General features: G+C 35.5%; 1 protein-coding gene across 1 annotated transcript in view; it reads left to right on the forward strand.

The window, feature by feature from the left end:
- The first annotated feature begins 306 nt into the window (after window positions 1–306).
- Window positions 307–18,248, forward strand: part of LOC135552306 (Golgi apparatus protein 1-like) — a 77,187-nt gene continuing 59,245 nt past the window's right edge. The window contains exons 1-6 of the mRNA XM_064983856.1: window positions 307–459; window positions 552–1,234; window positions 2,024–2,125; window positions 4,190–4,343; window positions 5,090–5,227; window positions 9,408–9,494. Coding sequence (XP_064839928.1) covers window positions 307–459; window positions 552–1,234; window positions 2,024–2,125; window positions 4,190–4,343; window positions 5,090–5,227; window positions 9,408–9,494 — 1,317 coding nt within the window. The remainder of the gene's footprint in view (window positions 460–551; window positions 1,235–2,023; window positions 2,126–4,189; window positions 4,344–5,089; window positions 5,228–9,407; window positions 9,495–18,248) is intronic.

An 18,248-nucleotide genomic window follows, 5' to 3' on the forward strand; every position in this document is an offset into this window, starting at 1 on the left:
AGCGTGGCGTCGGGATGGGTTCAGCGTGGCGTCGGATGGGTTCAGCGTGGCATCGGAGATGGGTTCAGCACTGTGTCTAATCTGTTCAGGCTGGGCACGGTGTCGGGGATGCGTTCAGCGTGGCATCGGGATGGGTTCAGCGCTGGCATCGGGTCAGATGGGTTCAGCACTGTGTCAGTAATCTGTTCAGGCTGGGCACGGCGTCGGGATGGGTTCAGCGTGGCGTCGGGGATGGGTTCAGCGTGGCGTCGGATGGGTTCAGCGTGGCACGTGTCGGGGATGGGTTCAGCGTAATATGCGTCGGGGATGGGTTCAGCGTGGCGTCGGGATGGGTTCAGCGTGGCGTTCGGGATGGGTTCAGCGTGGCGTCACGGGATGTTCAGCACTGTGTCTAATCTGTTCAGGCTGGGCACGGCGTCGGAGATGGGTTCAGCGTGGTTAGTCGGGGATGAGTTCAGCGTAATCTGGCGTCGGGGATGAGTTCAGCGTGGCATCGGGATGGGTTCAGCACTGTGTCTAATCTGTTCAGGCTGGGCACGTAATATGTTAAGGCGTCGGGGATGGGTTCAGCGTGGCATCGGATGGGTTCAGCGTGGCATCGGGGATGGGTTCAGTGTGGCATCGGAGATGGGTTCAGCACTGTGTCTAATCTGTTCAGGCTGGGCACGGCGTCGGGGATGGGTTCAGCGTGGTGTCAGGGATGGGTTCAGCGTGGCATCAGGGATGGGTTCAGCGTGGCATCGGAGATGGGTTCAGCACTGTGTCTAATCTGTTCAGGCTGGGCACGGTGTCGGGGATGGGTTCAGCGTGGCGTCGGGGATGGGTTCAGCGTGGCGTGTTCAGGGGATGGGTTCAGCGTGGCGTCGGGGATGGGTTCAGCGTGGCGTCGGGGATGGGTTCAGCGTAATGCGTCGGTGGATGGGTTCAGCATGGCGTCGGCGTTGTTCAGCGTGGCATCGGAGATGGGTTCAGCGTGGTGTCTTGGATGGGTTCAGCGTGGCATCGGAGATGGGTTCAGCACTGTGTCTAATCTGTTCAGGCTGGGCACGCGTCCGGGGATGGGTTCAGCGTGGTGTCAGGGATGGGTTCAGCGTGGCATCGGGGATGGGTTCAGCGTGGCATCGGAGATGGGTTCAGCACTGTGTCTAATCTGTTCAGGCTGGGCACGGCGTCGGGGATGGGTTCAGCGTGGTGTCAGGGATGGGTTCAGCGTGGCATCGGGGATGGGTTCAGCGTGGCATCGGAGATGGGTTCAGCACTGTGTCTAATCTGTTCAGGCTGGGCTGCAGGGAACTTTCACATCTCTCTGTTTGTTCTGAGACTGTTTTTAATCATCTCAGCTCTTCGCAAGACAGAGTTGTGGTTGTAAAGGGATGGAGAAGCTTCTAATTGGCTCGTTCATCCCCTTCCTGTCCACTCTAACTGTTCTCCAGGTCGTTCATCCCCCTTCCTGTCTACTCTAACTGTTCTCCAGGTCGTTGCTGGATGTGTTGTTAGTCAATTGGCCCAGAGGCATCCGGGTTGGTGGAGGGTTTGGCCGGGTTAGGGATGTCCTTGTCCCATGTCCTTGTCCCATCGCGCACTAGCGACTCCTGTGGCGGGCCGGGCGCAGTGCATGCTGACACTGTCGCCAGGTGTTTCCTTTGACACGTTGGTGCGGCTGGCTTCCGGGTTAAGTTGGCATTGTGTCAAAAAGCAATTTGGCTTGGTTGGGTTGTGTTTCGGGGGATGCATGGCTCTCGACCTTCGCCTCTCCCGAGTCCGTACGGTAGTTGCGGTGATGGGACAAGACTGTAACTACCAATTGGAAACCACAAAATTGGGGAGAAAAAGGGGTAGAGGAAAAAATATATATAAAATAATGTTTGTAAAAAGTTGCATTTGACATGTCGGGAGACGTCTATAGAAACAGAACCTCTAGTTCTGTGGCGACGTCATGGTGTCTCTTGGGATTTATTGTGACCTTTTTGATTGGTTGATAAAGTCATTTCCATATTGTGTGTGTGTGTGTGTGTGTGTGTAGGATCCTGTCTTGCCTGATGGAGCACCTGTATACAGAGAAGATGGTGGAGGACTGTGAACGCAGACTACTGGAGCTGCAGTACTTCATCTCTAGAGACTGGAAGTAAGTCAACCATGACCCCTGACCCCTAACCCCTGACTGTGAACGCAGACTACTTCATCTCTAGAGACTGGAACTAAGTCAACCACCTATTGCCAATGTCTGTCTATGGAGATTGCATGGCGGTGTGCCTTAACCTTAAATTAAAGCTGCAATAGGTAACTTTTTTTGGGAGAACCGACCAAATTAACATAGAAATGTGAGTTATAGATCTGTCATTCTTAATGAAATCAAGTCTAAACATGCTGACCAGACCAGACGCGTCACGTGCTCGAGCGTTGCAAAATACATTTACACGTTACATGTTATTCAATCATTCACCCACACTGCTCGTGTGCGCCAAAGAGTGTCTGTCTGCGTAGCAAATCCTGCATCTATCATCTCCTCATTGTCTTTTAGGAGCGTATACCCATGTGGGTGATTTAAAGATGAACTGAGGTCCACACTCTAGTCGTGGTGGCAATACACCTTAAAGTTGGTTGCCAACCGCCATATAAAGTCAGAAGAAGCCTGAAGGAGGAGAGATTACTAAAGCCGAATTCGGTTTACCGTTTTAGCTGTGGATTCATTGTCGGAGTAGAGGACCTTGTGCATTTCAGGTAAAATAACAACTCAATGTTTTTATCCCAGGACAAATTAGCTAGCAACAGCAAGCTAGCTAAATAGGACAAATTAGCTAGCAATAGCAAGCTAGCTAAATAGGACAAATTAGCTAGCAACAGTAAGCTAAATTGCCATAAATGTTTAATAGAATAGAATAAAACTTGCTTTTCAACCTGTCCCCAAATGAATATAGATGGTTCAGAGTTTGTTTTGACATTCAACCTACTGATAGTCTGGTGTGGTGCATAGTGCACCTTTAACAACAAAACATCTGGCTCATCTAGTGGAAATTGTGCCGTTGTGGTTCATGACAATAAGCATCAACCTCTGTATAAGAAGTGCCACACTGTCTAACTCTCTACTGCCCCCTGTCTGCTACACTGTCTAAATCTCTACTGCCCCCTGTCTGTCAGACTGACACACTGTAACTCTCTACTGTCCCCTGTCTGCCACACTGTCTAACTCTCTACTGCCCCCTGTCTGCCACACTGTCTAACTCTCTACTGCCCCCTGGCTGTCAGACTGTCTAACTCTCTACTGCCCCCTGTCTGTCAGACTGACACACTGTCTAACTCTCTCTACTGCCCCCTGTCTGTCAGACTGTCTAACTCTCTACTGCCACCTTTCTAACTCTCTACTGCCCCCTGGCTGTCAGACTGTCTAACTCTCTCCTCCTTATACAGGATGGGGTCCAGTCTGGTAGAGGAAGTGCCACACTGTCTAACTCTCTACTGCCCCCTGGCTGTCAGACTGTCTAACTCTCTACTGTCCCCTGTCTGCCACACTGTCTAACTCTCTACTGCCCCCTGTCTGCCACACTGTCTAACTCTCTACTGCCCCCTGGCTGTCAGACTGTCTAACTCTCTACTGCCCCCTGTCTGTCAGACTGACACACTGTCTAACTCTCTACTGCCCCCTGTCTGTCAGACTGTCTAACTCTCTACTGCCCCCTTTCTAACTCTCTACTGCCCCCTGGCTGTCAGACTGTCTAACTCTCTACTGCCCCCTGTCTGACACACTGTCTAACTCTCTACTGCCCCCTGTCTAACTCTCTACTGCCCCCTGGCTGTCAGATTGTCTAACTCTCTACTGCCCCCTGTCTGACACACTGTCTAACTCTCTACTGCCCCCTGTCTGACACACTGTCAAACTCTCTACTGCCCCTGGCTGTCAGACTGTCTAACTCTCTACTGCCCCCTGTCTGACACACTGTCTAACTCTCTACTGCCCCCTGTCTGACACACTGTCTAACTCTCTACTGCCCCCTGTCTGACACACTGTCAAACTCTCTACTGCCCCTGGCTGTCAGACTGTCTAACTCTCTCCTCCCTCTACCAGACTGGACCCCATCCTGTATAAGAAGTGCCACACTGTCTAACTCTACTGCTCCCTGGCTGTCAGACTGTCTAACTCTCTACTGCCCCCTGGCTGTCAGACTGTCTAACTCTCTCCTCCCTCTACCAGACTGGACCCCATCCTGTATAAGAAGTGCCAGGGTGACGCTGCCCGGCTGTGCCACACCCACGGCTGGAATGAGACCAGCGAGCTGATGCCACCTGGTGCCGTGTTCTCGTGTCTCTATCGCCATGCCTACCGCACCGAGGAGCAGGGACGACGGGTAAGAGATTCAGGAGTAGCGGAGATGAACTAGTTCCCATGGTTACACATTACTACTATGCTAGAACACATGTTGTTGGAGATGGTGGTGAGGAAGATGAGGGTGGTGGTGAGGAAGATGAGGGTGGTGGTGAGGAAGATGAGGGTGGTGGTGAGGAAGATGAGGGTGGTGGTGAGGAAGATGAGGGTGGTGGTGAGGAAGATGAGGGTGGTGGTGAGGAAGATGAGGGTGGTGGTTGGTAATGACAGTGGTAGGTGGTTGGTAATGAGTGGTAGGTGGTGGTGGGGAGTGGTAATGACTGGTAGGTGGTGGTGAGGAAGATGAGGGTGGTGATTGGTAATGACAGTGGTAGGTGGTGGTGGTTGTTGGTAAGGACAGTGGTTGGTGGTGGTTGGTAATGACAGTGGTAGGTGGTGGTGCTGGTTGGTAATGACAGTGGTAGGTGGTGGTGCTGGTTGGTAATGACAGTGGTAGGTGGTGGTTGGTAATGACAGTGGTAGGTGGTGGTTGGGATTGGTAATGACAGTGGTAGGTGGTGGTGGTGGTTGGTAATGACAGTGGTAGGTGGTGGTGGTGCTTGGTAATGACAGTAATTGTTCCTTACTGTGCTGAATCTGATGGACATAAATGGCTACAATATTGTCTAACAATATCCCATCTGATATCTGTGCTGTTATAATGACCTTCCACTGGTATGTGTGTGTATATCACGTGTGTGTGTGTGTGTGTGTGTGTGTGTTGTTTAGCTGTCTCGTGACTGTAAGGTAGAGGTACAGAGGATCCTCCACCAGAGGGCGCTAGATGTGAAACTCGACCCTGATCTCCAGAAGCGCTGTTTGACTGACCTGGGGAAGTGGTGTAGTGACAAGACTGGCACGGGACAGGTAGGTTACACACACACACACACACACACACACACACACACACACACACACACACACACACACACACACACACACTGTTTGACTGACCTGGGGAAGTGGTGTAGTGACAAGACTGGCACGGGACAGGTAGGTTACACACACACACACACACTGTTTGACTGACTTGGGGAAGTGGTGTAGTGACAAGACTGGCACGGGACAGGTAGGTCACAGACAGACAGACAGACAGTTGAAACCAGCCAGACCTACTGCTATCGACACCAGGAGACAAACAGACAGGCAGGCAGGCAGGTGAAACCAGCCAGACCTACTGCTATCGACACCGGGAGGGAGGCAGGCAGGCAGGCAAGGCAGGCAAGGCAGGCAGGGCAGGGCAGGCAGGGCAGGGAGGCAGGCAGGCAGGCAGGCAGGCAGGCAGGCAGGCCTACTGCTATCGACACCTGGAGGCAGGCAGACCTACTGCTATCGACACCTGGAGGCAGACAGACCTACTGCTATCGACACCTGGAGGCAGACAGACCTACTGCTATCGACACCTGGAGGCAGACAGACCTACTGCTATCGACACCTGGAGGCAGACAGACCTACTGCTATCGACACCTGGAGGCAGGCAGACAGACAGACAGACAGACCTACTGCTATCGACACCTGGAGGCAGGCAGACAGACAGACAGACAGACAGACCTACTGCTATCGACACCTGGAGGCAGGCAGACAGACAGACAGACAGACAGACAGACAGACAGACCTACTGCTATCGACACCTGGAGACAGACAGACAGACCTACTGCTATCGACACCTGGAGACAGACAGACAGACAGACCTACTGCTATCGACACCTGGAGACAGACAGACAGACAGACAGACAGACCTACTGCTATCGACACCTGGAGACAGACAGACAGACAGACAGACCTACTGCTATCGACACCTGGAGACAGACAGACAGACAGACAGACAGACAGACAGACAGACAGACAGACCTACTGCTATCGACACCTGGAGGCAGACAGACAGACAGATTCGCTGTATGACCAACCAGGTAGGAGGACAGATTTACAGAAACCGACACTGGCTTCATCCCAACTCCCCCAAAGTGTCTGTACTTTTTCACATGGAGTTAAGAATGTTGGAAAACACCCTCCAGCCAATGCCTACGCCAATCAGATGAGATTTAGACTACTGAAAATTGGTGGAGAATCAGCACTAAATTTCCTACATCAACCCCTGGGCATTCTGGGAGAGCTGCCAATGTCCCCCAAAAAATGCAAGATAAGCCCATTGGGCCTCTTACATAAATGTTAACAAAATAAGCACAAACTAATAGGGCATTCACATAGAAGCTCTTAGCTAAATGCTAATGAGCAAAAACAAACAAAGTAATTGCAAAGACAGGTAAATCCAGCTCATAAAGTTACACAAGCATAGCAGAGGGGGGAAGAACAGAGGAGGAACAGCAGCATGTGTCCACAGAGCAGAGTGGGGAAGAACAGAGGAGGAACAGCAGAATGTGTACACAGAGCAGAGGGGGGAAGAACAGAGGAGGAACAACAGCATGTGTACACAGAGCAGAGGGGGGAAGAACAGAGGAGGAACAGCAGCATGTGTACACAGAGCAGAGGGGGGAAGAACAGAGGAGGAACAGCAGCATGTGTTCACAGAGCAGAGGGGGGAAGAACAGAGGAGGAACAGCAGCATGTGTTCACAGAGCAGAGGGGGGAAGAACAGAGGAGGAACAGCAGCATGTGTTCACAGAGCAGAGGGGGGAAGAACAGAGGAGGAACAGCAGCATGTGTTCACAGAGCAGAGGGGGAAGAACAGAGGAGGAACAGCAGCATGTGTTCACAGAGCAGAGGGGGGAAGAACAGAGGAGGAACAGCAGCATGTGTTCACAGAGCAGAGGGGGGAAGAACAGAAGAGGAACAGCAGCATGTGTTCACAGAGCAGAGGGGAAGAACAGAGGAGGAACAGCAGCATGTGTTCACAGAGCAGAGGGGGGAAGAACAGAGGAGGAACAGCAGCATGTGTTCACAGAGCAGAGGGGGGAAGAACAGAGGAGGAACAGCAGCATGTGTTCACAGAGCAGAGGAGGAACAGCAGCATGTGTTCACAGAGCAGAGGGGGGAAGAACAGAGGAGGAACAGCAGCATGTGTTCACAGAGCAGAGGGGGGAAGAACAGAGGAGGAACAGCAGCATGTGTTCACAGAGCAGAGGGGGAGAACAGAGACTGGCTCCATCACAGAGCAGAGGGGGGAGAACAGAGACTGGCTCCATCACAGAGCAGAGGGGGGAACAGAGACTGGCTCCATCACAGAGCAGAGGGGGAGAACAGAGGAGGAACAGCAGAATGACTGGCTCCATCACAGAGCAGAGGGGGAGAACAGAGGAGGAACAGCAGAATGACTGGCTCCATCACAGAGCAGAGGGGGTAGAACAGAGACTGGCTCCATCACAGAGCAGAGGGGGAGAACAGAGGAGGAACAGCAGAATGACTGGCTCCATCACAGAGCAGAGGGGGGTAGAACAGAGACTGGCTCCATCACAGAGCAGAGGGGGGGAGAACAGAGGAGGAACAGCAGAATGACTGGCTCCATCACAGAGCAGTGGGGGGGAGAACAGAGGCTCAACTGTTCTGGGGAACTACAGGAACTACAGGAAGCTTCATCATTTCAGATAATGTGACCGGTGATTTGAAGAACGCAATATTCTGTATCTGCTAACGTATTGCACAAGTTGACTGCAGGTATAAAGGAGCTACAGAAATTGAACTTTATTGTGTGTGACGTTGTGTGACGGCTGTTTCCAAGTCCCCTGGTGTACGGTATACACCATCAAGCCTTCCACATGAGGGATTACAATAATGTGTTACTGCCCTTGGCTTGGCTTCTCAAGTACTGACTATGTTTGCTTGATATATATGAAGGCGGTTGTGACGGTGTGTGTGACGGCGTTGTGATGGTGTGTGTGACGGCGTTGTGATGGTGTGTGTGACGGCGTTGTGATGGTGTGTGTGACGGCGTTGTGTGACGGCATTGTGTGACGGCATTGTGTGACGGCATTGTGTGACGGCGTTGTGTGACGGCATTGTGTGACGGCCTTGTGTGACGGCATTGTGTGACGGCGTTGTGTGACGGCATTGTGTGACGGCGTTGTGATGCTGTGTGTGACGGCGTTGTGTGACGCCGTTGTGATGGTGTGTGTGACGGCGTTGTGTGACTGCGTTGTGATGGTGTGTGTGTGATGGTGTGTGTGACGGCGTTGTGATGGTGTGTGTGACGGCGTTGTGACGGCGCTGTGATGGTGTGTGTGACGGCGTTGTAACGGCGTTGTGTGAAGGCGCTGTGATGGTGTGGTGATGGTGTTGTGTGATGGCGTGGTGATGGTGTTGTAACGGCGTTGTGATGGTGTGTGTGACGGCGTTGTGTGATGGCGTTGTGATGGTGTGTGTGATGGTGTTGTGATGGTGTTGTGACGGCGTTGTGATGGCGTTGTAACGGCGTTGTGTGAAGGCATTGTGTGACGGCGTTGTGATGCTGTGTGTGACGGCGTTGTGTGACGCCGTTGTGATGGTGTGTGTGACGGCGTTGTGTGACTGCGTTGTGATGGTGTGTGTGTGATGGTGTGTGTGACGGCGTTGTGATGGTGTGTGTGACGGCGTTGTGTGACGGCGTTGTGTGACGGCATTGTGTGACGGCGTCGTGATGGTGTGTGTGACGGCGTTGTGTGACGGCGTTGTGATGGTGTGTGTGTGATGGTGTGTGTGACGGCGTTGTGTGACTGCGTTGTGATGGTGTGTGTGTGATGGTGTGTGTGACGGCGTTGTAACGGCGTTGTGTGAAGGCGCTGTGATGGTGTGGTGATGGTGTTGTGTGATGGCGTGGTGATGGTGTTGTAACGGCGTTGTGATGGTGTGTGTGACGGCGTTGTGTGATGGCGTTGTGATGGTGTGTGTGATGGTGTTGTGACGGCGTTGTGACGGCGTTGTGATGGCGTGGTGATGGTGTGTGACGGCGTTGTGATGGTGTGGTGATGGTGTGTGACGGCGTTGTGATGGTGTGTGACGGCGTTGTGACGGTGTGTGACGGCGTTGTGACGGTGTGTGACGGCGTTGTGATGGTGTGGTGATGGTGTGTGTAACGGCGTTGTGTGACGGCGTTGTGATGGTGTGTGTGTTCTAGGAGTTGGAGTGTCTGCAGGACCACCTGGAAGACCTGCTGACAGGGTGTGGAGAGGTGGTGGGCAACCTGACAGAGCTGCAGTCTGAGGTACACTGTCTGTCTGTCTTCATGTTGGACGACTGTGGCTCCAAAATTACCCTGATGAAGATGAGCAAAAAAGACTGGATAAAATAAATTATACAAATACTAAACTATATTATTACTGAGTTATATTAGTTAGTATGAGTTATATTATATAGTATGAGTTATATTATATAGTATGAGTTATATTATATAGTATGAGTTATATTAGTAGTAATTATATAGTATTAGTTATATTATATAGTATGAGTTATATTATATAGTATGAGTTATATTATATAGTATGAGTTATATTATATAGTATGAGTTATATTATATAGTATGAGTAATATTATATAGTATGAGTTATATTAGTAGTTATTATATAGTATGAGTTATATTATATAGTATTAGTTATATTATATAGTATGAGTTATATTAGTAGTTATTATATAGTATGAGTTATATTAGTAGTTATTATATAGTATGAGTTATATTATATAGTATGAGTTATATTAGTAGTTATTATATAGTATGAGTTATATTAGTAGTTATTATATAGTATGAGTTATATTATATAGTTTGAGTTATATTATATAGTATGAGTTATATTATATAGTATGAGTTATATTATATAGTATGACTTATATTATATAGTATGACTTATATTATATAGTATGAGTTATATTAGCAGTTATTATATAGTATGAGTTATATTATATAGTATGAGTTATATTAGTAGTTATTATATAGTATGAGTTATATTATATAGTATGAGTTATATTAGTAGTTATTATATAGTATGAGTTATATTATATAGTATGAGTTATATTATATAGTATGAGTTATATTATATAGTATGAGTTATAGTATGAGTTATATTAGTAGTTATTATATAGTATGAGTTATATTATATAGTATGAGTTATATTAGTAGTTATTATATAGTATGAGTTATATTATATAGTATGAGTTATATTAGTAGTTATTATATTGTATGAGTTATATAGTATGAGTTATATTATATAGTATGAGTTATATTATATAGTATGAGTTATATTATATAGTATGAGTTATATTATATAGTATGAGTTATATTATATAGTATGAGTTATATTATATAGTATGAGTTATATTAGTAGTTATTATATAGTATGAGTTTTATATTAGTAGTTATTATATAGTATGAGTTATATTATATAGTATGAGTTATATTATATAGTATGATTTTTATTATATAGTATGATTTATATTAGTAGTTATTATATAGTATGAGTTATCTTATATAGTATGAGTTATATTAGTAGTTATTATATAGTATTAGTTATATTATATAGTATGAGTTATATTATATAGTATGAGTTATATTATATTGTATGAGTTATATTATATTGTATGAGTTATATTATATTGTATGAGTTATATTATATAGTATGAGTTATATTATATAGTATGAGTTATATTATATAGTATGAGTTTTATATTATATAGTATGAGTTATATTATATAGTATGAGTTATATTAGTAGTTATTATATAGTATGAGTTATATTATATAGTATGAGTTATAGTATGAGTTATATTAGTAGTTATATTAGTAGTTATTATATAGTATGAGTTATATTATATAGTATGAGTTATATTAGTAGTTATTATATAGTATGAGTTATATTAGTAGTTATTATATAGTATGAGTTATATTATATAGTATGAGTTATATTATATAGTATGAGTTATATTATATTGTATGAGTTATATAGTATGAGTTATATTATATAGCATGAGTTATATTATATAGTATGAGTTATATTATATTGTATGAGTTATATTATATTGTATGAGTTATATTATATAGTATGAGTTATATTATATAGTATGAGTTATATTATATAGTATGAGTTATATTATATAGTATGAGTTTTATATTATATAGTATGAGTTATATTATATAGTATGAGTTATATTAGTAGTTATTATATAGTATGAGTTATATTATATAGTATGAGTTATAGTATGAGTTATATTAGTAGTTATATTAGTAGTTATTATATAGTATGAGTTATATTATATAGTATGAGTTATATTAGTAGTTATTATATAGTATGAGTTATATTAGTAGTTATTATATAGTATGAGTTATATTATATAGTATGAGTTATATTAGTAGTTATTATATAGTATGAGTTATATTAGTAGTTATTATATAGTATGAGTTATATTATATAGTTTGAGTTATATTATATAGTATGAGTTATATTATATAGTATGAGTTATATTATATAGTATGAGTTATATTATATAGTATGACTTATATTATATAGTATGAGTTATATTAGCAGTTATTATATAGTATGAGTTATATTATATAGTATGAGTTATATTAGTAGTTATTATATAGTATGAGTTATATTATATAGTATGAGTTATATTAGTAGTTATTATATAGTATGAGTTATATTATATAGTATGAGTTATATTATATAGTATGAGTTATATTATATAGTATGAGTTATAGTATGAGTTATATTAGTAGTTATTATATAGTATGAGTTATATTATATAGTATGAGTTATATTAGTAGTTATTATATAGTATGAGTTATATAGTATGAGTTATATTATATAGTATGAGTTATATTATATAGTATGAGTTATATTATATAGTATGAGTTATATTATATAGTATGAGTTATATTAGTAGTTATTATATAGTATGAGTTTTATATTAGTAGTTATTATATAGTATGAGTTATATTATATAGTATGAGTTATATTATATAGTATGAGTTATATTATATAGTATGATTTATATTAGTAGTTATTATATAGTATGAGTTATCTTATATAGTATGAGTTATTAGTAGTTATTATATAGTATTAGTAATATTATATAGTATGAGTTATATTATATAGTATGAGTTATATTATATTGTATGAGTTATATTATATAGTATGAGTTATATTATATAGTATGACTTATATTATATAGTATGAGTTATATTAGCAGTTATTATATAGTATGAGTTATATTATATAGTATGAGTTATATTAGTAGTTATTATATAGTATGAGTTATATTATATAGTATGAGTTATATTAGTAGTTATTATATAGTATGAGTTATATTATATAGTATGAGTTATATTATATAGTATGAGTTATATTATATAGTATGAGTTATAGTATGAGTTATATTAGTAGTTATTATATAGTATGAGTTATATTATATAGTATGAGTTATATTAGTAGTTATTATATAGTATGAGTTATATTATATAGTATGAGTTATATTAGTAGTTATTATATTGTATGAGTTATATAGTATGAGTTATATTATATAGTATGAGTTATATTATATAGTATGAGTTATATTATATAGTATGAGTTATATTATATAGTATGAGTTATATTATATAGTATGAGTTATATTATATAGTATGAGTTATATTAGTAGTTATTATATAGTATGAGTTTTATATTAGTAGTTATTATATAGTATGAGTTATATTATATAGTATGAGTTATATTATATAGTATGATTTATATTATATAGTATGATTTATATTAGTAGTTATTATATAGTATGAGTTATCTTATATAGTATGAGTTATATTAGTAGTTATTATATAGTATTAGTTATATTATATAGTATGAGTTATATTATATAGTATGAGTTATATTATATTGTATGAGTTATATTATATTGTATGAGTTATATTATATAGTATGAGTTATATTATATAGTATGAGTTATATTATATAGTATGAGTTTTATATTATATAGTATGAGTTATATTATATAGTATGAGTTATATTAGTAGTTATATTAGTAGTTATTATATAGTATGAGTTATATTATATAGTATGAGTTATATTAGTAGTTATTATATAGTATGAGTTATATTAGTAGTTATTATATAGTATGAGTTATATTATATAGTATGAGTTATATTATATTGTATGAGTTATATAGTATGAGTTATATTATATAGTATGAGTTATATTATATAGTATGAGTTATATTATATTGTATGAGTTATATTATATTGTATGAGTTATATTATATAGTATGAGTTATATTATATAGTATGAGTTATATTATATAGTATGAGTTATATTATATAGTATGAGTTTTATATTATATAGTATGAGTTATATTATATAGTATGAGTTATATTAGTAGTTATTATATAGTATGAGTTATATTATATAGTATGAGTTATAGTATGAGTTATATTAGTAGTTATATTAGTAGTTATTATATAGTATGAGTTATATTATATAGTATGAGTTATATTAGTAGTTATTATATAGTATGAGTTATATTAGTAGTTATTATATAGTATGAGTTATATTATATAGTATGAGTTATATTAGTAGTTATTATATAGTATGAGTTATATTAGTAGTTATTATATAGTATGAGTTATATTATATAGTTTGAGTTATATTATATAGTATGAGTTATATTATATAGTATGAGTTATATTATATAGTATGAGTTATATTATATAGTATGACTTATATTATATAGTATGAGTTATATTAGCAGTTATTATATAGTATGAGTTATATTATATAGTATGAGTTATATTAGTAGTTATTATATAGTATGAGTTATATTATATAGTATGAGTTATATTAGTAGTTATTATATAGTATGAGTTATATTATATAGTATGAGTTATATTATATAGTATGAGTTATATTATATAGTATGAGTTATAGTATGAGTTATATTAGTAGTTATTATATAGTATGAGTTATATTATATAGTATGAGTTATATTAGTAGTTATTATATAGTATGAGTTATATTATATAGTATGAGTTATATAGTATGAGTTATATTATATAGTATGAGTTATATTATATAGTATGAGTTATATTATATAGTATGAGTTATATTATATAGTATGAGTTATATTATATAGTATGAGTTATATTATATAGTATGAGTTATATTAGTAGTTATTATATAGTATGAGTTTTATATTAGTAGTTATTATATAGTATGAGTTATATTATATAGTATGAGTTATATTATATAGTATGAGTTATATTATATAGTATGATTTATATTAGTAGTTATTATATAGTATGAGTTATCTTATATAGTATGAGTTATATTAGTAGTTATTATATAGTATTAGTTATATTATATAGTATGAGTTATATTATATAGTATGAGTTATATTATATTGTATGAGTTATATTATATAGTATGAGTTATATTATATAGTATGACTTATATTATATAGTATGAGTTATATTAGCAGTTATTATATAGTATGAGTTATATTATATAGTATGAGTTATATTAGTAGTTATTATATAGTATGAGTTATATTATATAGTATGAGTTATATTAGTAGTTATTATATAGTATGAGTTATATTATATAGTATGAGTTATATTATATAGTATGAGTTATATTATATAGTATGAGTTATAGTATGAGTTATATTAGTAGTTATTATATAGTATGAGTTATATTATATAGTATGAGTTATATTAGTAGTTATTATATAGTATGAGTTATATTATATAGTATGAGTTATATTAGTAGTTATTATATAGTATGAGTTATATTATATAGTATGAGTTATATTAGTAGTTATTATATAGTATGAGTTATATAGTATGAGTTATATTATATAGTATGAGTTATATTATATAGTATGAGTTATATTATATAGTATGAGTTATATTATATAGTATGAGTTATATTATATAGTATGAGTTATATTATATAGTATGAGTTATATTAGTAGTTATTATATAGTATGAGTTATATTATATAGTATGAGTTATATTAGTAGTTATTATATAGTATGAGTTATATTATATAGTATGAGTTATATTATATAGTATGAGTTATATTATATAGTATGAGTTATATTAGTAGTTATTATATAGTATGAGTTATATTATATAGTATGAGTTATATTAGTAGTTATTATATAGTATGAGTTATATAGTATGAGTTATATTATATAGTATGAGTTATATTAGTAGTTATTATATAGTATGAGTTATATTATATAGTATGAGTTATATTAGTAGTTATTATATAGTATGAGTTATATTATATAGTATGAGTTATATTATATAGTATGAGTTATATTATATAGTATGAGTTATATTAGTAGTTATTATATAGTATGAGTTATATTAGTAGTTATTATATAGTATGAGTTTTATATTAGTAGTTATTATATAGTATGAGTTATATTAGTAGTTATTATATAGTATGAGTTATATTAGTAGTTATTATATAGTATGAGTTATATTATATAGTTTGAGTTATATTATATAGTTTGAGTTATATTATATAGTATGAGTTATATTATATAGTATGAGTTATATTATATAGTATGACTTATATTATATAGTATGAGTTATATTAGCAGTTATTATATAGTATGAGTTATATTATATAGTATGAGTTATATTAGTAGTTATTATATAGTATGAGTTATATTATATAGTATGAGTTATATTAGTAGTTATTATATAGTATGAGTTATATTATATAGTATGAGTTATATTATATAGTATGAGTTATATTATATAGTATGAGTTATAGTATGAGTTATATTAGTAGTTATTATATAGTATGAGTTATATTATATAGTATGAGTTATATTAGTAGTTATTATATAGTATGAGTTATATAGTATGAGTTATATTATATAGTATGAGTTATATTATATAGTATGAGTTATATTATATAGTATGAGTTATATTATATAGTATGAGTTATATTAGTAGTTATTATATAGTATGAGTTTTATATTAGTAGTTATTATATAGTATGAGTTATATTATATAGTATGAGTTATATTATATAGTATGAGTTATATTATATAGTATGATTTATATTAGTAGTTATTATATAGTATGAGTTATCTTATATAGTATGAGTTATATTAGTAGTTATTATATAGTATTAGTAATATTATATAGTATGAGTTATATTATATAGTATGAGTTATATTATATTGTATGAGTTATATTATATAGTATGAGTTATATTATATAGTATGACTTATATTATATAGTATGAGTTATATTAGCAGTTATTATATAGTATGAGTTATATTATATAGTATGAGTTATATTAGTAGTTATTATATAGTATGAGTTATATTATATAGTATGAGTTATATTAGTAGTTATTATATAGTATGAGTTATATTATATAGTATGAGTTATATTATATAGTATGAGTTATATTATATAGTATGAGTTATAGTATGAGTTATATTAGTAGTTATTATATAGTATGAGTTATATTATATAGTATGAGTTATATTAGTAGTTATTATATAGTATGAGTTATATTATATAGTATGAGTTATATTAGTAGTTATTATATTGTATGAGTTATATAGTATGAGTTATATTATATAGTATGAGTTATATTATATAGTATGAGTTATATTATATAGTATGAGTTATATTATATAGTATGAGTTATATTATATAGTATGAGTTATATTATATAGTATGAGTTATATTAGTAGTTATTATATAGTATGAGTTTTATATTAGTAGTTATTATATAGTATGAGTTATATTATATAGTATGAGTTATATTATATAGTATGATTTATATTATATAGTATGATTTATATTAGTAGTTATTATATAGTATGAGTTATCTTATATAGTATGAGTTATATTAGTAGTTATTATATAGTATTAGTTATATTATATAGTATGAGTTATATTATATAGTATGAGTTATATTATATTGTATGAGTTATATTATATTGTATGAGTTATATTATATAGTATGAGTTATATTATATAGTATGAGTTATATTATATAGTATGAGTTTTATATTATATAGTATGAGTTATATTATATAGTATGAGTTATATTAGTAGTTATATTAGTAGTTATTATATAGTATGAGTTATATTATATAGTATGAGTTATATTAGTAGTTATTATATAGTATGAGTTATATTAGTAGTTATTATATAGTATGAGTTATATTATATAGTATGAGTTATATTATATTGTATGAGTTATATAGTATGAGTTATATTATATAGTATGAGTTATATTATATAGTATGAGTTATATTATATTGTATGAGTTATATTATATTGTATGAGTTATATTATATAGTATGAGTTATATTATATAGTATGAGTTATATTATATAGTATGAGTTATATTATATAGTATGAGTTTTATATTATATAGTATGAGTTATATTATATAGTATGAGTTATATTAGTAGTTATTATATAGTATGAGTTATATTATATAGTATGAGTTATAGTATGAGTTATATTAGTAGTTATATTAGTAGTTATTATATAGTATGAGTTATATTATATAGTATGAGTTATATTAGTAGTTATTATATAGTATGAGTTATATTAGTAGTTATTATATAGTATGAGTTATATTATATAGTATGAGTTATATTAGTAGTTATTATATAGTATGAGTTATATTAGTAGTTATTATATAGTATGAGTTATATTATATAGTTTGAGTTATATTATATAGTATGAGTTATATTATATAGTATGAGTTATATTATATAGTATGAGTTATATTATATAGTATGACTTATATTATATAGTATGAGTTATATTAGCAGTTATTATATAGTATGAGTTATATTATATAGTATGAGTTATATTAGTAGTTATTATATAGTATGAGTTATATTATATAGTATGAGTTATATTAGTAGTTATTATATAGTATGAGTTATATTATATAGTATGAGTTATATTATATAGTATGAGTTATATT

The sequence above is a fragment of the Oncorhynchus masou genome, chromosome 2 (genome assembly GCF_036934945.1).
Source record: "Oncorhynchus masou masou isolate Uvic2021 chromosome 2, UVic_Omas_1.1, whole genome shotgun sequence".
NCBI classification, from domain to species: domain Eukaryota; kingdom Metazoa; phylum Chordata; class Actinopteri; order Salmoniformes; family Salmonidae; genus Oncorhynchus; species Oncorhynchus masou.